The following is a 24,723-nucleotide window of genomic DNA, read 5'->3' as shown; positions in this document are numbered from 1 at the left end:
CCAGTCTAAAGATAAGAAAACACTCCGAATTGAGCACAGCTTATTTAACACGGCTCAGCACGTGATCACAGAGTCTTATAGAGAAAGGTTGATACCAAAGTATTATTTAAAGCGTCCCTCTGTGTTTAAATTAATTAAGTCAGATAAGCAAAAAGTTATCAGCAAATTAGGGGCTTTTCTGAAAAATGTGCTTCCATTGTTTAAATAAGATCTGTTGGACTTCAGCCATGCCGTGTGCTATCATTATTTTTTATTTATTTATTTGTAATTTATGTTCTGTCTGTGGCTCCATACCATAGACTGTAAATAAAAATGGAGGCGTTGCTCCGCCTCTTCCCGTTGTACGGTTCTGAAGCCAAAAAATCCCTCTCCAGGGCGCCGCCATTGTGCAGCCAGAGCCTGTGAAGCCACTGTAATAAGCTCCGCCCTACAGCGTAACGTCACAAGACGCTGTGTGTCCTTTGAAGTTTCTCTCTTCGGCGGCTGTGAATCAAAGGAAACAGGAAGTAAAACCCCGTTTTTTAAACTCTAATAACTAACGAAAAATAAACTTTTCAGAAAAAAGAGGCCTTGGACATAAAACAGTCAAATACTAACTACATATCACCACAGCATACGGATGAGAGAAACATTCGTACGATGTGTATTTATTTTTTAAAGTTTGACTGCTCCTCCATTCATTTGAATGGGGGAGACGGATTTTTTGACCTATACTGCAGCCGGCCACCAGGGGGCAGACACACTGCTGAAAGCCTAACCACCAGTCACCGGAACCTCTCCCTTGCTCCATACCATGTGATCATGGTCTAAGCATCAAATTAAAATGAAATACAATCTCAATTTTTTTGCCGAGTGTGGCTAACACTAGCAGAGCTAGCACCACGTCCAAATACATGTGCTGGTTCCCTATTGCTCCGGTTGAGTTAACCAGACACAGACTACAAACTACTTTATCTCCATTTACTAGATCAACATACTGACGAACCACGCCACACTTCAAGATGTCATCTGTCATCTGTGTTTGTTTACATCTGGGTAGTAGAGCTTTATAGCATTATAGCAGCAACCATAGAGGTACAGTCATGAAACTAGTGGCTGCATTTCAGTGTAGCTTCAAACCTGCTCTGTCCTACCAACAACCACAGCAAAGATAAAGAAGTCTTTGTGATCAAATGTCATCGTCATTAAGCATCGATTCAGTTCATGTGAGAACATCTGAGCAGCTTCATTAAAGAGAAGAAAACACAGTGATGACTGGAAACTCTGAGGACTTAAGTATCTGTCAGTGTTCATCAGGTGAAAGTGAGAATAAAACCAGTCACTGTTGGTGTTTCTTCACAGCTCAGGTTTAATCCTTGTATCAACATTATGACAAACCAGGACTTGAAAGATTCCTTTGAGGGAAGTATCGTTGCCTGAATCACTGAAACCTGCAGCCATGAGGCGCCCTCCTGTGCCGCCTCATCCAGACCTGAGAAAGCGTGCCGTGATCCCCGAGCAGACTCATTAATAGATCTCTGACAGCTGTCAGATGATTACCATGAGTCACTTAGCACAGGACTGCTGCTCATTTTAATGAAAGCCATCAGGTAGTCTTCTTTGTGACTCACACACCAACCCCTCCCTCGCCTCCCACACACACACACACACACACAAACACACTCACAGGTGTGCTAATCCTCGCTCCTTGCTCACAGACCAACAAGTCCTGTGAAAACCTGCAGCAAAGACCTCTAAGCCTGGCAGACACACCACACACTGACACCCACAGATACCCACAGAGCTCAGAGCCTAGGGCAGCGTCCAGCAGTGTGCAAGCTGACCTTTATCCGGCTGCCTGTGTGCAGGAGTCGGCCTTTGGCTGCGGCCAGCTGGCTGCTGTAATGAGATGGCGTGCCCTGATAGAGGATCCAGCTAAAAGGTGAAGCTGTAATTGGCCGGCGTGGGGAGCAGGGAGAGCAGGTGCTGACAGAGAGGAGCTGTCGGAGTAAAAGTTTTCAAAGTTTCACCTTGTCTCCCCTTTGCTCCCCAGACAGACAGACAGAAGCTTCAGTGCTCTCTCTCCCAAAAACAACACAACTTCTCCCGTCCCTCCTCACCCCCCTCCTCCCCCTCCTGTCAACCCGGCTGCTTTTCCTTCAGCGAGCCCAAATGGCAGCTCAGATGGTTATCTGGGGCCTCTCAATTAGTCTGGGCTAAATGTCATTAAGCAGGTGCAAAAGGCCGTTAAAGAGAGCCACACTGGATACTTGGTGGAGTGGAGAGCTTCAGCTGAAGTGCGTAAAACAAAAGAAATCAATGAGAGCGGTTATAACTCTTCACGGCTTTTCTTCAGGGGACACAGTCCGAATCATTCTGTCTTGGTCTTCGGTTGCTGTTCAGTTTCATTTGCATCTAATCCATGAGCAGGAGAGACGCATTTAGACTGTTAAACTCTAAAAGCTAGAGATGTAGAAGGGGAATTTATACATGAAGGATTAAACCATGAACAAATCCGGCGCTCAGAGGAAGAAGGATGCATCAGTCGCAAATATCCAAACACCAAAAGACTTAAAAAATAATGTTTACATGAACACAAAGACAGGAAACAACATCAAAAGATGTGTTTTATTACTAAAGGTGAGCTGCCTGATGAAGAGAGTGCATGTTTGTATTTGTTCAAAGCTAAACTGGAGACGTGCAGCAGTCAGAGCAAACAGAAAATCTACTTTCATCATCACTTTTTAGACAACGTGCAGTTTTAGAAAGATCTTCCTTTATTTAATTGAGAATTAAATAAATAATAACAATAATTTAATCCCATAACAGCCCACTCTCTCTTAAATTCACCTCATTTAAAGGGACTGTAACTCGATGTCAGGAGAGTTAGATCCCACTGTGTGATGGTTGCAGTGTTTGGGGGTCTTTGTAGCACTCCAGTCATTACATTAAAGGTGACATATCATGCAAAATGGACTTTTTAATGGTTCTCTACCTGAAATATGTTTCCCTGGCATGTCTACAAACCCCCCGAGAATGAAAAAAATCCATTCTGCCCCTGTTTTGATTTCTCCACCTTTCTATAAATGTGTGTGAAACGAGCCGTTTCAGACTTCCGTGTCTTTGTTACGTAACAACAATATCCGGTCTGTCACGGAGTCAGAGCTCGGAGCTTGTTCAGCCCATAGACTGTATAAAATAATACTGAATCCCCTCCTCCGTTTTTCATTACCTGCACAAATGTGTGCTAACAAGGAGCTTAGGAGGGAGGCATGCTAGTTGTAGGCTGTCTTAATAAACACAAAGGTCGGTTTTACTCCCCACGTCTGCAGATTTGAAGATCTAGTGGATGATTTTTATTTGTCATGGAAAAGGGCTAGCGCTAATTAGCATAGCCACATAGCTACATGTTCATAGCTGTAGCTGTAGCTGTGTACCAAGACACACGTCGACATACTGACAAATAAAACAACAAGAAACACTAAATCTGTGACCAATCCTTCAGAAAGGTCCTGCTGCCTTTCTGGCAGAGGTCGGTTTTACTCCCCACGTCTGCAGATCTGAAGATCTAGTGGATGATTTTTATTTATCATGGATAAGTGCTAGCGCTAGTTAGCATAGCCACATAGCTACATGTTCGTAGCTGTGTCCCAAGACACACGTCGACATACTGATAAATAAAACAACAAGAAACACTAAATCTGTGACCAATCCTTCAGAAAGGTCCTGCTACAGGCGCCTCTCCGTCAGGATCAGATTCTGGATCAGATTCAGAGGGTTGAAGTAACGTGATCTCTGAGCAGCCGTGTATATTCAGCCAACATGTAAACATTAGATCAACGTGCTGGACAGCCGAGGCACATCCACTTCCTGAGGGGGCGTGGTCAGAGGGAAAACAGAGTGTTCTGAGGAGGACTGAAGAAGAGGGTTTTTCAGGCAGACCAAAATCTGATTTCAAAGTGTTTTTTTGAGCATAAACTTTAAAGACATGTTTTGGGGACCTCTTAGACCAATATATATTGATGAAAAAAGCGTGATATGTCACCTTTAAAATTACTGGAGACATTCAAAATAAAACTATCAAGTTAAGCAAATTGCTGCATAGTGAGGTAAAATAAGTTAAAAAACAAAGGACATAAAACGCTGTCAGAAAATAAAATAAAGTAAAACAAAATAATTATAATAAAACACATAAAACAGTTTAAAAATAGTAAAAAAAAAAACATACCAAAAAATAAAATAGAAAATAAAAAAAAATTATAAAATAAAAACACTAAGAGTAAATAAAAATCCAATAAAAGAACAGACAGAGACAGAGGTTAAAATCCAAGGAGTAAATATGTTTTAAGATGGGATTTAAAAGTCAGTAATGTGGGGGACAATCTAACATGGCGGGGGTCAGCTCGTTCCACAGTTTGGGGGCCACTGCCAAGAAGGCACGGCCACCCCTGGTTTTCAGCCTGGTCTTTAGTTGCTGACCAGTGGACCTCAAAGACCTTGAGGGAGTGTAGCTTTACAGGAGGTCAGAAATATACTTTGGAGCTACTCCATTTAAAGATTTATAAACAAACAATAACATCTTAAATTCTGAAATGAACAGGGAGCCAGAGGAGGGAGGCGAGGATGGGGGTTATGTGCTCTCGCTTAGGGGTGCCAGTTAAAAGTCCAGCAGCAGCATTTTGGACTGACTGTAGGCGTGACAGGGAGGTCTGGTTAACGCCTACATAAAGTGCATTACAGTCGTCCAGATGAGTCAAAATAAAAGTATGTATAACTCAAAATCATTAAAAGATAAAACCAATTAAATTTGAGATAAAAGCCTCAAATGGTAAAAACAAGATCGGGCTCCAGAATTGATGTTTATCTAATTTAAAATCACCGTCCATCATGACACCAAGAGCTGCAACTGTGGGTTTCAAGTAAGGTTGCAGGGAGCCCAGGTCCGATATTGGGGCCTTACATGCAGCACTGGATTCAAACACAATCATTTCAGCCTTTCTTTCATTAAAGTTTTAAAAAAAGTTGAAAGAAATCCAGGCTTAGATGTCTTTGAGGCAGTTAAGTAAAGGCTCCAGTGAGCTTTTGTCTGCATAAAGGTGGAAAGACATGCCATGTTTTAAAAAAAAAATCAAGCCGAGAGGGAGCAGGTACAGAGAAAAAAGGATTGGCCCAAGAATTGAACCCTGGGGGACTCCACATATTATATCCTGTCACAGTGATATTAACATAACTCCTTGCAAAGTGTGCCAACATGCTTAGAGAAAGGGGAAAGAAAGGGCACATCCTACCCTCAGTGTTGGCTTTGGGCGAGATCCTACACTTCACAGGATGCTGACTGCTCAAGAGTCCCTCGCTGCAAACGTGAACAGCCTGCTCTCAGTTTAACTCTGTTTTTCCCTCTCTCTGTACGTGTGTGTGTGTGTTTGTCTCCAGGCTGTAAGCATGTGAAGGGAATCCTGCTGTACGGACCCCCAGGCTGCGGTAAAACCCTGATGGCACGACAGATCGGCAAGATGCTCAAGGCCCGCGAGCCAAAGATCGTCAACGGTCCCGAGATCCTCAACAAGTACGTGGGAGAGTCTGAGGCCAACGTCAGGAAGCTGTTTGCGGACGCAGAGGACGAGCAGAAGAGGGTGAGCGGAGGGACGCGTACAGCATAAAATAACACTCATACTTCTACACACAAGCACGTTAAAATCTGCATCTGTGCTGCCAGAAGCTTCAAGCAGCGATAAATCCTCATTATGGTGACAAATGAGTCTGTGTTTATGTCGTAACCTCTTCTTGCTGCAACTTATTTTCCACTCATCAGATAACACTCATAAAATGTTCTGCTCACAGGCTTCTGTATTCTCCCATTATACCTTCGAAACACAGATTTTAATCTCTCAAAAACACAAGAAGTCATTCCCACAGGAGCGGAGAGATCTGCCCTTTAGCGAGCCGGAGCTGTAATAACTTGAAGTTCTGCACTGAAACCAGCAGCGACAGTTAGTTTGGATTGTGAGACACCAGCGTCGAGCTTCACTCTTCACCACCTAATGAGGGGCTGGGCTGTCTTTGACCTCCTAGAAGAGCTCCCTACACACACACACACACAGTCAGAGTCCAGTGTGTATTAAGGACAGCTCCACACCTGCTTTAAATGCTACGGCTCAGACTGACAGGTCTGTAGATGGAGGGATAACCCCCCACCCTGCTGCTTGCAGACTCTTTTCCATCTGTCTCTCTGCTGAGGGTCAGAACTGATCCTCAGGTCAGGGTGAGAAAATGCATCGGTGGTAAACATTCTCTGCATTTATTTCTCAATACAAGAAAATGTTCACATTATTTCTGCACCAGTTTGATAGCTTTAAAATGTTTAAGCTTTAAAAGAGGGATGCAAAGGTGTATCTGTTGAACAAAGGCATTCAAATAATGCGCCATGCACAGAAGACGATGTTTATCTGATGTGTTGCATCAATTTAATGCTGCAAGCTGCAAAGCCTGACTGCTGATTCAGAGAATAAGGTTTTTATTGGGTCCCTTGTTGGAAAAAAAATGTGATTTTCTTTCATGGTCAAACAGGAAATGACATGTCTGCAGTGTGGGAGTATGACACCGTGACATGCAGTGTTTAAGGCATGTGTCAGTGACATGTAAAGAGGAGGAACAACAAGCTATAATTTATTGATTTTGTAAGTTTTTTCTACGAAAGGGAGCACCTTGTTTTTGTTTTTTATGGGACAGCTGAAGACAGAATCTCTCAGACTAGACTAGAGACAGCCCTTGAATTCAAGAGAAAGGTGCCTAAATGAGTTTGTGCAAAGGCTGGATACTTGATAAAAGAGCCTTCAAGTAGAGTGATAATGTCTGAGCAGTGTATCCCTGTAAAATCTGATTTTTTCTGTGAACCGCAAATCCTATCAACAAGCTTTAAAAACTCAGTTACAGCAGACATTCTCAGCTTTCCATTGATACCACATTTGTCTCATTCAGGAGAGTCTGGCGCCCCCATAAATGGTCTAGGTCTTTATGAGTTACTATATCAAGTGAAATACAAGATTTTTGGATTTAGCCAATGCACTTCAACTCAAACCTTCAAGAACTACATTTACAGAAACAAATGTGAACTGAAATCTCCTCTGAGAGTATTTCTGTAGACTTTCATGCCTTTTTGTTTCCTTGTGTGCATCAAACTGTCCAGTTATTATCCAACATGACCTGTAAAAGTATGGAAAAGTCCTTTAATTTGATGCACGAGTGAGTAAGAGAACATATCTCCTGGAAGCAAGCATGCACTAAAATATCCTGTCATTTAGTGTTTTTTAATTTAATATCATGTGCAACACCAGCAGCTGCAAAGTCACTCTCATGCAACACATTGTTCATCTAAAAACGTTCTAATTGAGGGCGCGGATTTAGACTTATGGTTAAGTTGCACGCCCAGTCGGCAGCCCCTTTCCTGCATATCACTCCCCCACTCTCTCCTGGTTTCCTACTCTATCCCCTGTCCTCTCCTCTATCAGTAAAGGTGTAAAAAAGTCCTCATTGTGAGCTTTAATCTGTGGATTTTCTCGAGTGTGAGCAGAGGATGTTGAATAGGTTAAGTAATCTTTCTCTCCCTCTCTCTGCTGATCAGCTCGGTGCGAACAGCGGCCTCCACATCATCATATTCGATGAGATCGACGCGATCTGTAAACAGCGTGGCAGCATGGCGGGCAGCACCGGCGTCCACGACACCGTTGTCAACCAGCTGCTGTCCAAGATCGACGGAGTGGAGCAGCTCAACAACATCCTGGTCATAGGTAAGCACACAGGAGTAAACACACACCTTTTAAAGCCTCTCTGCTGTCGTCCCTGAACATCTGCACACTCTTACTCATCCGTCTCCTGTCCATCTGTCCCCCCTCAGGTATGACCAACAGGCCCGACCTGATTGATGAGGCCTTGTTGAGACCGGGAAGACTGGAGGTGAAGATGGAGATAGGTAAGGAGGTGAAGGTTGCACTGATAAGACTTCACACGAGTGTTTCCTCTCTACAGGAGACTGGAGAGGGAATTAAATCTGTGGTTCCAAACTCGCAGAACTTTTAATGTCTCCTGATTTGATGTTTTTCTCTTTGTTTATAACAACTCCTCTAAACTCAGCTTAATTTATGTAACGCTGGATACAAATATGCCTCCAAAATTCCTGCACTCTGCAAAAATCAAAACATCACCGACGAAAAAAGAGAACAAAATGTGACAAAAACAAAATCATTTTGATGGATTAAAGACGCGGTGAGGAGATTTAACACATTTTGAAACAGTCTCATTCTTACACTGATGCCTCTTTGTGACCTACTTGGTAGAATGAGATTATTATTATGACTTTTTATACAAACATGAAGCCCAAAGTGCTTCACACAGCATCAGTTTAAACTTAATTATACATTTAATTTCATACAAAATGAGCAAACTTTTAAAAATTACAGCAAAAAACAGCAGAAAAAATGAAGAAATCAATATTAAACATCTATTAAAAAATAAAACAAATTTAACTCTAACTTTTTGTATTTATTTTTATTTTTTTTAAGAATTAACCAATTTATTTTATTGTATTTTCACTATTATTACTATTTTTTTCTCTTCACTTTTCATTTATTTTTTATTTTCAATTATTATTTATTGTTCTTATTCTTATTATAACAATAACAATAATAATTATTATTATACTAGCTTTTTTTCATGAACTTTAATTTATAAATGTTTACTAATTTACTAATTTTATTTTAATTTATTCACATATCTATATATATTTTTTTTATACAAGAATATCATCACTTGCCAAATTTTTGACATTGATCGTCTGTATATAAAGTGTAAAATTCAAATACACAGATCTTTGAAAAAACAAAACAAAAACAAGTTTAATTTTATTTTATTTTATTGATAAAAAATAAATAAAATGTAGAACCAAATATGAAACCCTAGACCAGCGCTCAACCTGACTCTAAAAAAGAACCAAATCCCAAAGAGGAACCAGGTCTCTGTTTGCCGAAGCTGTAAGTCTCTGTCTTCTTCCAGGGTTGCCAGATGAAAAGGGAAGAGTTCAGATCCTCCACATCCACACAGCTCAGATGCGTCAGTACGAGCTGCTGTCCTCTGACGTGAACATCAAGGAGCTCGCTGCTGAGACGAAGAACTTCAGCGGTGCCGAGCTGGAGGGTTTGGTCAGAGCTGCACAGTCCACCGCCATGAACAGACACATCAAGGTCAGAGAGAATCCTGCAGAAACAGTGTTTGTTATTTACATCCTGTGTGTTGTTGGTGAGGAAGAGTTATATGAGTATGTGCTTTGACTTCATCAGTCTGCTTTGTTTTGATGAGCATCAGAAAATGGTAAAGATGTTTTTTAGTCCAGTATCTGGTTTTCAGATTGTTCTGATTTTGTCTAAAACCTGCATTAAAGGTGACATATCATGCAAAATTTACTTTTTAATGGTTCTCTACCTGAAATATGTTTCCCTGGCATGTCTACAAACCCCCCGAGAATGAAAAAAATCCACTCTGCCCCTGTTCTGATTTCTCCACCTTTCTGTAAATGTGTGCTGAAACGAGCCGTTTCAGACTTCCGTGTTTTTGTTACGTAACAACAATATCCGGTCTGTCACGGAGTCAGAGCTCGGAGCTTGTTCAGCCCATAGACTGTATAAAATAAAACTGAATCCCCTCCTCCGTTTTTCATTACCTGCACAAATGTGTGCTAACAAGGAGCTTAGGAGGGAGGCATGCTAGTTGTAGGCTGTCTTAATAAACACAAAGGTCGGTTTTACTCCCCACGTCTGCAGATTTGAAGATCTAGTGGATGATTTTTATTTATCATGGATAAGTGCTAGCGCTAATTAGCATAGCCACATAGCTACATGTTCATAGCTGTAGCTGTAGCTGTGAGCTGTGTACCAAGACACACGTCTACATACTGACAAATAAAACAACAAGAAACACTAAATCTGTGACCAATCCTTCAGAAAGGTCCTGCTGCCTTTCTGGCAGAGGTCGGTTTTACTCCCCACATCTCTAGATTTGAAGATCTAGTGGATGATTTTTATTTATCATGGATAAGTGCTAGCGCTAGTTAGCATAGCCACATAGCTACATGTTCGTAGCTGTGTCCCAAGACACACGTCGACATACTGATAAATAAAACAACAAGAAACACTAAATCTGTGACCAATCCTTCAGAAAGGTCCTGCTACAGGCGCCTCTCCATCAGGATCAGATTCTGGATCAGATTCAGAGGGTTGAAGTAACGTGATCTGTGAGCAGCCGTGTATATTCAGCCAACATGTAAACATTAGATCAACGTGCTGGACAGCCGAGGCACATCCACTTCCTGAGGGGGCGTGGTCAGAGAGAAAACAGAGTGTTCTGAGGAGGACTGAAGAAGAGGGTTTTTCAGGCAGACCAAAATCTGATTTCAAAGTGTTTTTTTGAGCATAAACTTTAAAGACACGTTTTGGGGACCTCTTAGACCAATATATGTTGATGAAAAAAGCATGATATGTCACCTTTAAGAGCAAAAATGAATCATGCACAACACAGGAACGGCACCTCCTCCACTTTGAAAAGCTATAATCAGCGAATGTGATGAGTTCCTCTGTGGGAACTGACTCCATCAGTTTTGCACATTTGTTGCAAGCACACTGTTTTAAACCCACCTGAGACTCTCAGGTATCTACAAAGACTTAAATCTGAGGTTTTAAGAGCTGTTTCAATTTTTTCTGAAACACCTTTATTGATAAAAACACCATGACCAATTTTTGCATCATGTTTTTCCTGGTTAGTGTGAAGTGTTTACTATTCTTATGATTCTATTTTGCACTCATACACCAATAATCTTAGCACTACTCACAACCCAAACCATAAAATGCTGTATTAACTTCTTTTTTTTTTTTCACTTTTTGTACTATTAGAGAAAGGTAAATGTCGTTTTAACTCACTTGTGTAGCGAAGCCATAAACTTAGCGGTATTGATGCACTAATGTTTGGTGCCAGTGTTGCCTCACCTCCCAGGCGTGTGTGTGTTTGTGCCCTCCTCACCTTATATTAGAGGGTGATGATTAATGTCAGACAAGGGCCTTACACATGTCTGAAGGCTGTGACGTTCTTCTTCACTCCTCTGAACACTTCTCCTCCTCCTCCTCCTCCTCCTCCTCACGCTCTGACCTTTCTGCTCTGAGGGAGCACTTTGTCTCCTGATGATGTTGTGAAATCTAAATGTGTTAACTCCATGTAATGGGTTTCATTAGCAGGGGGCTGGAGTTCATCCAGGAATCAGAGCAGCTCATAATCTGCCGTCTCTCACTGTGTGTTTGTGTGTTTGTGTGTTTGTGTTTGTTGCAGGCCAGCAACACGGTGGAGGTGAACATCGAGACGGCAGAGAAGCTGCTGGTCGGCAGACTCGACTTCATGGCCTCGCTGAATAACGACATCAAACCTGTGAGTTGTTCTGCAGAGGTGTCTGCACATCTTCTGTTTCCCTTTTTCTCTGGGATTAGAGAAGAAAAAAAGAAAGAAAGAAAGAAAGAAAGAAAGAAAGAAGGCTTCTATGGACAAGAAATTAAAGTGACATTCACAGCTTTATCAAACCGCATGTGCTTTAACTCATTGTCATTGACATCTTTCACACTTTCAGTGTCTTTCTCATAAAATCAATAAAACTTTATTTATAAGGCGGAAAGTCAAACATCAAATAAAACACTACTTGATGAGACAATTTAGAGGCATTTAAATGTAGGAAATAACATTTCTACGCGGATGACACCCAGCTCTACCTCTCCACTAAACCTGACTCCTCACTTCCACCTTCTTCCCTCACTGATTGTCTCCTTGAAATAAAATCTTGGTTCACCTCAAACTTCCTCAAATTAAACAGCAATAAAACTGAACTTCTTCTAATTGGCACAAAATCTACATTAAACAAACTCCATAATTTCTCTATTCCCATCGACAACTCGCCCCTCTTCCCCTCCCCTCAGGTTAAGAGTCTGGGTGTCATCCTCGACAGCACCCTCTCCTTCACCTCCCATATCAACCACGTCACCCGGTCCGCCTACTTTCACCTCCGCAATATTAACTGTCTCCGTCCTTCACTCACTCCCCACTCCACTGCCATTCTTGTTCACAGCCTCGTCACCTCCCGTTTGGACTATTGCAACTCCCTTCTGTTTGGCCTCCCCCACAAAACCCTCCATAAACTTCAACTGGTTCAAAATTCAGCCGCCCGTATCATCACACGCACCGCCTCCATCCACCACATCACACCCATCCTGCAACAGCTCCACTGGCTCCCCATCACACACCGGCTCAACTACAAAATACTTCTCCTCACCTTCAAATCCATACACAACCTCGCCCCCTCCATATCTCTCTGACCTCCTCCATACTGCCACAACCGTCCGCACCCTCAGATCCTCCTCCTCCATCCACCTCACTGTCCCCCTCCTGCTCGCCTTGTTACCATGGGGAGCAGAGCCTTCAGCCGCTCTGCTCCCCAGCTCTGGAACTCTCTCCCACCTGACCTCCATAACACTGACTCACTCCCACATTTTAAATCCAAACTCAAAACTCATCTGTTTAAAGTGGTTTACTCCATCTGACCACAACTCCTCTGTCCATTCACTTAACACTTTTAAAATTGTGTTTTATTTACTGTTTGTTATTTAAACTCTGTTTGTTTTTAATGTTGTAAGGTGACCTTGAGTACCAAGAAAGGCTCCTATAAATAAGATGCATTATTATTATTATTGAAATAGATATTTTTTACTGAAGAAGAAGTAATAAAAAAACTCAGTATCTCAGATTTATTCCCATTTTTGATAAAAGAAAACAACAAACAAGCAAAAAAAAGTAAAATAAAAAACAGAGCATCAACAAAAATATGTTTCAAAAAAGTGAAACATCCTCTCTTTGTCTTCCCGTCCAGGCGTTCGGTACCAACCAGGAAGACTACGCCAGCTACATCATGAACGGGATCATCCGATGGGGCGACCCGGTCACCGCCGTCATGGAGGACGGGGAGCTGCTGGTGCAGCAGACCAAGAACAGCGAACGCACGCCGCTGGTGTCTGTGCTGCTGGAGGGTACGTCCTCACACACGCTCAAGACCCTAACATCCTCAGTTTGAAACATAGACTGTCACTCATCTATTCCTGAGTGCTGTTTTGAAGCCAATCGTTGGTGGCAGCCATATTGGAAATACTGAACTCATCCAAAAGAGTGTGACGTAAAGAGGCGGGGTTGAACCAGGCTGTAAACATGTTCATTTCTGCTGCAAAGACCGTCTCTTTTGAATGGGTGTGTATGTGGTTCCTGGTGTTTCTGCAGCCAGCCTCAAGCGGATTCTCGATGAACTGCAGTTTATAACACTTCTGCATGTGCTTCATATTTTGAGATTGCAGCTTGGTTTGAAACCATCAGTCAGACACACCTTAAACCCTGGAAAGAGATCGCCTGTGAGGTTGTGATCTAACCACTTGTGATCCGTCGTCTCCCTCAGGTCCTCCTAACAGCGGGAAGACGGCCCTGGCAGCTAAGATCTCTGAAGACTCCGAGTTCCCCTTCATCAAGATCTGCTCCCCTGACAAGATGATCGGACACTCTGAGATCGCAAAGTGCCAAGCCATCAAAAAGGTAACACAGAAAGCTGGAGTAGAAGATAAATAAAGAGATGTAGGTCTTTAAGAAGTCAGGGTTGAAACAGAAAGTTTTTATGCTTGTAAGATTTACGGGGTGCAAACAGTTTTTAATTCTCACTCTGTGGACGCTGCTGAGAAAAATCTCCATATAAAAGCTTTTATTGACGCTCATAAATTAAAGCCGAGTACTCCGAGTGCCTGAGGAGATGGAAGACATTTTTAAATTAAAAACATTTACAGACACTTTTAAAATCCAAGCTGACAGCCTCTCACAAATAATACAACAAACGACTCATTGTTTGGAGCGCCCTCGGGTCATGCAGAAGTCTGTGCGTCGTGTTTTTTTTCCTTCCTTTAATCTCAACGTGATTGCACTTTTCTCACCTGTGATAGATATTTGAAGATGCCTACAAGTCCCAGCTGAGCTGTGTGGTTGTGGATGACATCGAACGTCTGTTAGGTAAGACCGAAAAGTCCCTCAGAGAGTCAAAGGAGCTCCTTTGTGCTGTTATCATGAAGTGTTTTTGTGTTATCTCAGGGGTTCCCAAACTTTTCAGCCTGTGACCCCCAAAATATAGATGCCAAAGACTCACCATCCCCCCTGTCCCTCAAAGTGATTTAATGTGGCTTCATTTAGCTGATCTGCAGAAAATTTGCCTACCTATATGAGCGTGCGTCTGTGTTTACTGTGCCTTCAATCAATGACTGGATGAGACAGAACTTTCTTCAGTTAAACAAAGAAAAAACTGAAATGATTGTTTTTGGAGGAAGAAAGGTTAAAGGTCACTGCTCAGCTCCAATCTGCACAGATGAAACGTTCAAACCAAGCCAGAAACCTTGGTGTAGTCTTAGACTCAGACCTTAATCTCAGCAGCCACATTAAGACAATTACAAAGTCTGCCTACTATCACCTTAAGAATATATCAAGGATTAAAGGATTTATGTCTCAGCAGGATGCAGAAAAACTCCTCCATGCATTTATCTTTAGCAGACTAGACTACTGTAACGGGGTCTTTACAGGACTCCCTAAAAAGTCCATCAGACGGCTGCAGCTCATACAGAATGCTGCTGCTCGAGTCCTAACAAGGACCAACAAAGTGGACCACATCACTCCAGTTCTTAGATCTCTACACTGGCTTCCTGTCTGTCAGAGAATATACTTTAAAATCCTGCTGATGGTTTATAAAGCACTGAATGGTTTAGGCTGATCTGCTACTACTTTATGAACCACCTCGACCTCTGAGGTCATCAGGTACTGGTCTGCCTTCAGTCCCTGGAGTCAGAATGAAACATGGTGAAGCAGTGTTTAGTCATTATGCACCACATATCTGGAACACTCCCTGAAAGCTGCAGGTCTGCTCCAACTCTCACCTCTTTAAAATCAAAGACTAAGACTTCTTTATTTACCACTGCCTTCCTAACTTAGCTTATTTTAACTCACTTTAAATTAAAATTTTAATGTCATTTTTAATATATTTCTAATTTTCCTTTCCTTTTCTATTATTCACTATATTTGTCATTTTAATTGTGTTCTTGTATGCCTGTCTGAATGTCTCCAATGCTTTTAATGTTTTAATGTAAAGCACATTGAGTTGCCCTCGTGTATGAAATGCACTATACAAATAAAGCTGCCTTGCCTTGCCTTGCCTTACTCTGTCCAATTGGACGAGATAATCAGAAAACGGCTGCCAGATGTTGAAAAATTTGGTAAGATTGCCCATCATGCCACACCGGATTTTCTCCATGTGCAGTACACAGGTGAGGTCAGACAGCCAGGTCTTGAACTGGGGCACAGTGTCAGACTTCCAGAGATTTAATATCACTCTCTTAGCAATTACCATACCATACATGATAGTGCTCTGCACAGAGAGAATACCCAGATAATGCTATCTCAGGGTCCGGTTTGAACACACAGCCATAAAGTTTAGATACTATTTTTGATGATATTTTTTACTATAATGGGTAAAATACTATTTTTAGACAACTTACAAAAAAAAAAAAACCATTCTGGAAGACATCTCACGACCCTGCATTTGTGTCTCAACCCACACTTTGGGAACCCCTGTGTTATCTGCCTTTTAAAACCTTCCTACTGAGGGATTTTACTTTGAAGGATGCAGATTCCAAAGCTTGATCTGTAAGGCAACTGGACTTGTAGAAATTCTTGAAGACGCAGAACTGAAGAAGCCTTCAGAGGAGAGGTGAAACGTCTTCAAGAACTTCTACCAGTCCAGTTGCCTTATGGATCAAGCTTTGAAATACCATGACCTGGAGAACCTTCACAGACAAGGATGCAGATTAAACAGTTCTCCATGTGATGACACAGCTGTCTCTGTCTTCAGATTACGTCCCTATCGGCCCTCGCTTCTCCAACCTGGTGTTACAAGCTTTACTGGTGCTGCTGAAGAAACCTCCTCCAAAGGTAAAGAGCACTCTGTCTTGTGTGTGTGTGTTTGTATGTGTGTGTGGAGCTCTCTCCGTGGCGTTGCTACTCCTGAGGTGGCAGAAAGAGGGCAGCAGATCTCGTGGAAGCCGCTCCATCAGTCTTGTGAGGAGTTCTTGGAGGTCTGTGGCTGCGGCTGTGTGTGAGTGTGTACGGTTATTAGCAAGTGTTTTGGTCCCGGCCTGTTGTGCTCCCAGTGAATGGTGGTGGTGGAGACCCATTTCTCATAGTCCCTTTGGTTTGTGAATGAGAGTATAGGCCACTATATGGCTGCATGTGCATGAGAAGTGGCGCGGGGCCGGCTGCTGAATGCCTGGCTGCAGTGCTCCTCTGGGGTTGTAAAGCGCTGGGCCCAGCGGGGTGCCTGGGGCCGGGGGAGGCCAGGGGGACACGGAGGAGAATGGGCTCTGTGAGAGAGCCAGGACCTGGCAGCACCGCCGCCTGTGTGGCACCTCATCTGCATGCAGCATCACAACCCCCCACGCCATGGGGGGGCAGCCGGCAGCCATAATCCCCCTGTCTGCTCGCCACTCCTCTGCCTCTCCTCCTTCGTCTTCTCCTCCTGGTCCTCCTCCAACTTGTCGGCTTAGTGGAGCTACATTTCTTTTGCTTCCCTTCTTTCTTCTCCGCTCATGTTTGTGTCCTCTGCTGTTGTCTTCTGTTGATTTGGGTTCTGCTCTGTTCTGTTGTCTGTTCTTCTCCTGTCTCCTGTTATTTTCTCTTCCTGGGCTCCTGTTGTGACTTCAGGCGCGTACACACTGTCATCATTCACGGGAAACCAAAGTCACAGATATGACTGTGACGCAGGAACAGAGCCCGACCTATGAGGGGATGTTTGCTCCCAACACTGAGACAGATTTAAACACAGAAATCTAGTCTATGTAGGATGTTTCACCATATTCAAATCCTGCTTTCCTGAACTTATCCCTGATCACTGTCACCACATCGTGCAGCAGTGCTCTCACACTCTCACTCTAATATCTGTAAAGCAGCTCAGGAGTGTGAAAAGGTGAACAACTTGACACATAAAGTCCTGTTTCCTTCTCTCAGGGTCGTAAGCTGCTGATCATCGGCACCACGAGTCGCAGAGACGTCCTCCAGGAAATGGAGATGTTAGACGCTTTCAGCACCACCATCCACATCCCCAACATCTCGAGAGGAGAGCATCTGATCGAGGCTCTGGAGGTAACACACAAACACACACACATGCATGCACCGTCCCTCTACTCTCAGGTTATTCTATTATAACATGTTGATCATCATTCTTTGTGTAGAACCTTTCTCTGTGCTTTACTTCTCTGCTGACAAACTCGTACGAGGAGACATCTGAATGTAGATTTCTCTCCTACAATCCCTGAATATATTTGCCGAGTTAACAGCTACTAATCCCACGCTGAGTGCTCTCCTTTCTTCTTCTTCTTTTCCCGAAAGCTGCTGGGCAGTTTTCAGGACGTGGAGCGGGCCAAGATCGCCAATGAAGTGAAAGGAAAGAGTCTCTGGATCGGCATAAAGAAGCTGCTGATGCTGATTGAAATGGCTGTGCAGGTAGGAGATACAGAGACACAGACTTTTACAACGCTGGTAACATGACTGGAATGATGTTTTATGTTGTGTTATTGAAGCTGCACACACAGGATGCATGTTTACAGCAAACAAACAAAGAGAGGAAATGTTTAGATGCAGGAGAGGTATGAAAAAAGGTCTATTTCTTTCACAGGAGAAAAGGCAAAAGGCTCCAAGAGAAAGAGAACTTGTCACAATGTCACCAATTACTTTCATGATCAGCTCCTTCTTCTTTTACTCAACACCTGCAGATGTAGTGACATTTTTTCAATCAGAGCTAAGACAGTGCATAGAGTATGAAGGGAACGAGTGTGGCAAAGGGTTGTGGACTGGAGTCAAACCTAATCCTCCTGCGTCTAGGACTCTAGTCTCTGAGGAGCAGGATTTACTCAGTGGGCGCTGTGGCGTCTCTCAGCTCCTTCTTGGGATCCTACCTCCACTCAAGATATGCGATGAGTCTATTTCTATGGATCCAGCGCCCAACATGCGTCAAGATGAGCAGAGAACATTGACTTGGACAGGAAGTCAGGCACAGTTTGGCATGTAACATCCATCGATTTCAAAATAAAACACCATATAAGGACTCCTGATCGTTTATCAGATCGTATAAATCAGATATACTCTACGCTACAAACAGACACATATCCTGATCCACATCAACCACAACAGGACTTTAAGATGATAACTGTGTCTGAAGGCAACAGGGCAACAAAGTGGAGCAGAATTATTCATTTTAAAGGTGACATATCACGCTTTTTCCATCAATATATATCGGTCTAAGAGGTCCCCAAAACATGTCTTTAAAGTTTATGCTCAAAAAAACACTTTGAAATCAGATTTTGGTCTGCCTGAAAAGCCCTCTTCTTCAGTCCTCCTCAGAACACTATGTTTTCTCTCTGACCACGCCCCCTCAGGAAGTGGATGTGCCTCGGCTCTCCAGCACGTTGATCTAATGTTTACATGTTGGCTGAATATACACGGCTGCTCACAGACCCGCGTTACTTCAACCCTCTGAATCTGATCCAGAATCTGATCCTGACGGAGAGGCGCCTGTAGCAGGACCTTTCTGAAGGATTGGTCACAGATTTAGTGTTTCTTGTTGTTTTATTTGTCAGTATGTAGACGTGTGTCTTGGTACACAGCTACGAACATGTAGCTATGTGGTTATGCTAATTACCGCTAGCACTTATCCATGACAAATAAAAATCATCCACTAGATCTTCAAATCTGCAGACGTGGTGAGTAAAACCGATCTCTGCCAGAAAGGCAGCGGGACCTTTCTGAAGGATTGGTCACAGATTTAGTGTTTCTTGTTGTTTTATTTGTCAGTATGTCGACGTGTGTCTTGGTACACAGCTACAGCTACGACATGTAGCTATGTAGCTATGCTAACTAGCGCTAGCAGATATCGATGATAAATAAAAATCATCCACTAGATCTTCAAATCTGCAGACGTGGGGAGTAAAACCGACCTTTGTGTTTATTAAGACAGCCTACAACTAGCATGCCTCCCTCCTAAGCTCCTTGTTAGCACACATTTGTGCAGGGAATGAAAAACGGAGGAGGGGATTCAGTATTATTTTATACAGTCTATGGGCTGAACAAGCTCCGAGCTCTGACTCCATGACAGACCGGATATTGTTGTTACGTAACAAAAACACGGAAGTCTGAAACGGCTGGTTTCACACACATTTACAGAAAGGTGGAGAAATCAAAACAGGGGCAGAATGGATTTTTTTCATTCTCGGGGGGTTTGTAGACAGGGACACATATTTCAAGTAGAGAACCATTAAAAAGTCCATTTTGCATGATATGTCACCTTTAAGATAACTGTGTCTGAAGGCAACAGGGCAACAAAGTGGAGCAGAATTATTCATATTAAACAAACAAAAACAACTAAACCATGAACTTTATACTGATGCAGCATGTGTAGAAATTCAACCACAGAAAGGCTCAGCTGTATCCTGTTGTTCTCTCTATACTGGACCCAGCTGATCCTGGCTGCTCTGAGCTGAGCTACACTTTAAACACGCTTCCTTTGTAGAATCAAAAACAGAATCAGCTTTATTGGCCAGGTATGCTTGAACACACAAGGTATTTGTTTTGCAGGGCTCCCTGTATACATTTGGTGTGAGCCAAACCGGCGTCCCATCTGATGACACTTCTAGTTACCCCATCACACTCTGCATTAAAGCAGCTCTTAGCATGCCAACCAGTTTATATAGTGAGCCTTTCAGCATGCCGAATCAACGTTAGGCTCGAGCACAACTGTTCCTAAGTTAAGCCCAATTAAACCTGTAAACTCTTAGGTCCTCTATGTCCCTATCCTCAACCCTGACTCTAGTTTTGGAGGGCCCTTGATTGGGTGGTGGCCCTCAGCTGTTACAAGGATCAGATCACACATTCCTTTGCATCTTCATCAAACTGAGATGTTAAAATGAAATCTAAGAGTTTTCCTGACTACGTGAAAAGATGCTGGCTTCCTTTCTTGCACCAATCGCCTTGTTTGCAAAGCCTTCTGTGCCTCAGTATCTCTGATTGGACTCCTACCTTCAGAAGAAACAGGGTCTGAAACTCAAAACAAAACTTGTTTGTCTCAAACATGATAAAAACACAATTCCACTGGCCACATAATGTTGTTGATGTGAATGCAAATCTTGTGTGTTCTGTGTTTATCAGACGACAGAGAGGTCAAGTGGTGAGGAACAGGGCATCTTTCACTCTGAATCACACACGTTGGAAGTTGGCTCGGCGTGCGTATTATTGTTTTTCTGATAGTGCGGTCTGAGCCCGAGCCGCCCGTCCCTCCTCTTCTTCAGCTTCGACATCTGGCCGGCATTCTCAGCAGTCAACAGAATCTGTCTCAGTCACAAAGATCTGTCATCTATCAGCTGGAGTGAAAAAGCGTGTGGCTTTGCCGATGATTTGTCGAGCAGAAGGATCCAGTTCACGAAGCGTCCTCCCAAGACTAGAGTCCTGATACGTTGAGGGTTATGAAACCGTGTTTTGAGAAGAAACTAAACTACACTCACATGTTCTGAATCAGAGGGAAGCCACTCACACACACTTCTTCATGGTTTTAGTGTACCTACAATTACAGCAAATTCAATTCAACTTCAGTTGTTCTGCGGCTGAAAACACGCACATGTACATTAAACTCATCCAACTGGGGGGAAAATGAAAACATACATCAGCGTCTCGCTGCGACGTCTTGGCCTCCTGCAGCACGGCACTTTGTATGTTTGTGTTTAGATAAGTACAGCGTGTTCGGATGGAGTTGACTTGCCTTCGGGGGTTTGTGGGTTGGCGTTGAAGTCGTGTTTTTGTGCATTTTTCCAACAGGCTCCATTGAAAGTTGTGTAGTTAAACACAAGTGTTTACATGCACAACATTAAGGGGTCCAGACCCTGTCAGAACACTGTAATCACCACTTAGACAGGCCATGTACGAAGCCAGCAACAACAACAACAACAATAATGATAATAATAACAATAATAATAACCTTTATTTATTCAGCATTTTGCAAAGAATACGTTAAAAAATGCTTCAAAAAGGAAGCAAAATAAATTATAAAATCACAGGCAGAGGCAAAGATTGAGGAATATGTCCGGATTAGTCAAACATCACTCAGTGAGACAAAAGAGGTCCCAGTTTTGACCACAGGGGGCGCCATAATCAACACTAAGTTAATTTTTTTTAAATTGTTTTTTCATTTAAAAAAAAGAAAGTCCAAAAATTAAACAAATTAAATAATTAATAAAACAAATTATTACAAAATAAATAAATACAAAATTAATCAATTAATATTAAAAATGAAAAATTTATAAATCAAAAATAATTTTATAGAATTTTATAGGATTAGAATAATAATATGAGTACATACAATAAACTTTAAAGAAATATAAATAAAAAAGTATGCAGTGTTTTTTTAACATTTATTAGACTCAGCCATCACAACAAAAAAACAACAATGCAGCCATTAGACTCAGCAGCAGAGCTCATGCACAAGTATTTCCAAAAGTAAAATTACATGAATAATTAATTAAATATAATAATATAATGAAAATGAATGAATAAATACATACAAAATTAATAAAAAATATTAATTTGATAAATCAAAATAACTTCATGAATAATAAATTGAATTATAATAGAAATAAATACAATTAACCTGAATAAATATGAATAAAAATGTATACAAAATTAATAATGAACAAATAAATAAGACAAAATAAAAAGACTAATTTAAAAAAGTTGAATTAATAAATCAAAATAATTTTATATATGATGATACGAATAATAATAGAAATAATACATTTTAAAGAAAGTGAAAGAATAAAAATAAAAACTTAAAAAAATTATGCAAAATTAAAAAATAACTACCTACAAAATTAATTAATTAATTAATCAAAAAATTAAAATGTATTACATCAAAATGATCTTATAAATAATATCTAGAATAATAATAGAAATACGTACAATAAACTTTTCTACAGACAGATAATTAAAAAGCATGCAGTGTTAAAGTCAAGCTGAATATTTCCCTCTTTTTCTCACTGCAGCTTATAAATTAACGACTGATAATCACAGACACCCTAACCTCAGGTATCTGTGCATCCAAAAGATTTGTTTCTCTGCAGCTTCTTCTTCTTCTTCAGAGCTTTAAAGACAAGTCATTCCTGTCTGACTCATCTGAGCAGACTCACAGTGCTGTAAAGTGACCTGAGTGTGACTGTTAGCTGACGTTAGCTCCTCTCCTGACTGTACGTCTGTGGTATGTTGATGATGTGCACCGCCTGTTTGTGGAGGCTGATGCTGTGTAATTGCTGTGGTATGCACAAATGCAGCCATGTTCTGCACTGTGCAGCCCCCCCCCCCCCCCCCCCCCCCCCTCCGTCTCTCTGAAGAAGTATGGACCTGTGTTTGCCGAGACATGCTGCAAACAGCCACACACACACAAACACGTATATACACATTCATCATCAGCTTCTGTCTTCATCTTCGTCCTTTCATTCCAGTGCTTCTGACTGATCTCACGTCTTCACTCTGGTAGCTACAGGCGGTTGCATACTGTAAGTTATTGCACAGGTTTCCATCAGTTTGACTTCCTCTCCCCCTCCTCCCCGTCTCTGCACTCCTGTTTGTGCAAACAGCAGTGTGAACTCCAGGACCTGACACTCTCTCACTCGGCTCTCAGACGTCTGCTCAAAAAGAAAACATCAGTGATTGAAGCAGAATGCATTTTCTATATTCTGTGCGTTTAGAAGTGTTGTCTGTGTTTCAGGTGGAGCCTGGATACAGAGTCGGCAAGTTCCTGAGTCTCCTGAAGGATGAAGGAGGGTAAGTATCCTCTTCCTGTTCCTAACTCGTCTCCTTGAAGCAGAGCGTGACACTGAACACTCGCACCGCGCTGTCACTTTAACACTTCTCTTTGACAAATGAAGCACGGAGAGGAAAACTGAACTCAAGCACACAATGTTCACACATGGAGTGAGATTAATCATAAACATTTTGTCACTTTGTTGCAGACTGGGTTCTGATAAGTTTGTGGCAATCTAGACTCAGCGGAGCCACATGCTGAGAAACAGGCATCCTTCAACGGTAAGACTGCAGGGCCTGCATCAGCCTGCTCTTTAAACTCTTTGTTTGAAATGTGATCCACTGGGTTCAGTGTATTCATATTTATCCTTGGATGTATTTAGTTCAACTGGTTATGTGATGAATAATTCTTGTAGAGCATAAGTTCAACTAAAAAACACCTTGAGACGATTAAAAAGAGAAGTTAGAATCCACATTCCAATGACAGGTGCTCAGATATCATACCTAAAATCATCTCTTTAAAGGTGACATATCATGCAAAATGGACTTTTTAATGGTTCTCTACCTGAAATATGTGTCCCTGGCATGTCTACAAACCCCCCGAGAATGAAAAAAATCCACTCTGCCCCTGTTCTGATTTCTCCACCTTTCTGTAAATGTGTGTGAAACGAGCCGTTTCAGACTTCCGTGTTTTTGCTACGTAACAACAATATCCGGTCTGTCACGGAGTCAGAGCTCGGAGCTTGTTCAGCCCATAGACTGTATAAAATAATACTGAATCCCTCCCCCGTTTTTCATTCCCTGCACAAATGTGTGCTAACAAGGAGCTTAGGAGGGAGGCATGCTAGTTGTAGGCTGTCTTAATAAACACAAAGGTCGGTTTTACTCCCCACGTCTGCAGATTTGAAGATCTAGTGGATGATTTTTATTTGTCATGGATAAGTGCTAGCGCTAGTTAGCATAGCTACATAGCTACATGTCGTAGCTGTAGCTGTGTCCCAAGACACACGTCTACATACTGACAAATAAAACAACAAGAAACACTAAATCTGTGACCAATCCTTCATAAAAGGTCCCGCTGCCTTTCTGGCAGAGGTCGGTTTTACTCCCCACGTCTGCAGATTTGAAGATCTAGTGGATGATTTTTATTTATCATGGATAAGTGCTACCGCTAGTTAGCATAACCACATAGCTACATGTTCGTAGCTGTGTACCAAGACACACGTCGACATACTGACAAATAAAACAACAAGAAACACTAAATCTATGACCAATCGTTCAGAAAGGTCCTGCTACAGGCGCCTCTCCGTCAGGATCAGATTCAGAGGGTTGAAGTAACGCGATCTCTGAGCAGCCGTGTATATTCAGCCAACATGTAAACATTATATCAACGTGCTGGAGAGCCGAGGCACATCCACTTCCGGAGGGGGCGTGGTCAGAGAGAAAACAGAGTGTTCTGATGAGGAATGAAGAAGAGGGCTTTTCAGGCAGACCAAAATCTGATTTCAAAGTGGTTTTTTGAGCATAAACTTTAAAGACATGTTTTGGGGACCTCTTAGACCAATATATATTGATGAAAAAAGCGTGATATGTCCCCTTTAAACAAAAAAATTAAACTTACCAAACAGGAAATTTATTTTTAACAAACTTTAGACTCTTATGTATCAATAAAGTCACATTCATGCATCAATACATACTTTTTAATAGAGATTTAACCCTTAGATCAGGGGTGTCCAAAGTACGGCCCGGGGGCCAATC

At 42.0% G+C, this 24,723-nt stretch overlaps 1 protein-coding gene across 1 annotated transcript in view; it reads left to right on the top strand.

Annotated features, from left to right (window-relative positions):
- The window catches only part of LOC117830121 (vesicle-fusing ATPase-like), a 43,719-nt gene that overhangs the window by 15,529 nt on the left and 3,467 nt on the right, over positions 1 to 24,723 (top strand). The window contains exons 9-21 of the mRNA XM_034708083.1: positions 5,413 to 5,612; positions 7,601 to 7,766; positions 7,874 to 7,948; positions 9,028 to 9,215; positions 11,347 to 11,442; positions 12,929 to 13,085; positions 13,502 to 13,635; positions 14,034 to 14,100; positions 15,983 to 16,062; positions 17,134 to 17,268; positions 17,515 to 17,628; positions 22,931 to 22,986; positions 23,175 to 23,247. Of these exons, the coding sequence (XP_034563974.1) occupies positions 5,413 to 5,612; positions 7,601 to 7,766; positions 7,874 to 7,948; positions 9,028 to 9,215; positions 11,347 to 11,442; positions 12,929 to 13,085; positions 13,502 to 13,635; positions 14,034 to 14,100; positions 15,983 to 16,062; positions 17,134 to 17,268; positions 17,515 to 17,628; positions 22,931 to 22,986; positions 23,175 to 23,205 (1,499 nt within the window). The 3' untranslated portion in view covers positions 23,206 to 23,247. The remainder of the gene's footprint in view (positions 1 to 5,412; positions 5,613 to 7,600; positions 7,767 to 7,873; positions 7,949 to 9,027; positions 9,216 to 11,346; positions 11,443 to 12,928; positions 13,086 to 13,501; positions 13,636 to 14,033; positions 14,101 to 15,982; positions 16,063 to 17,133; positions 17,269 to 17,514; positions 17,629 to 22,930; positions 22,987 to 23,174; positions 23,248 to 24,723) is intronic.

The sequence above is a fragment of the Notolabrus celidotus genome, chromosome 18 (genome assembly GCF_009762535.1).
Source record: "Notolabrus celidotus isolate fNotCel1 chromosome 18, fNotCel1.pri, whole genome shotgun sequence".
Taxonomy (NCBI): domain Eukaryota; kingdom Metazoa; phylum Chordata; class Actinopteri; order Labriformes; family Labridae; genus Notolabrus; species Notolabrus celidotus.
This window is presented reverse-complemented; position numbering and strand designations above follow the sequence as displayed.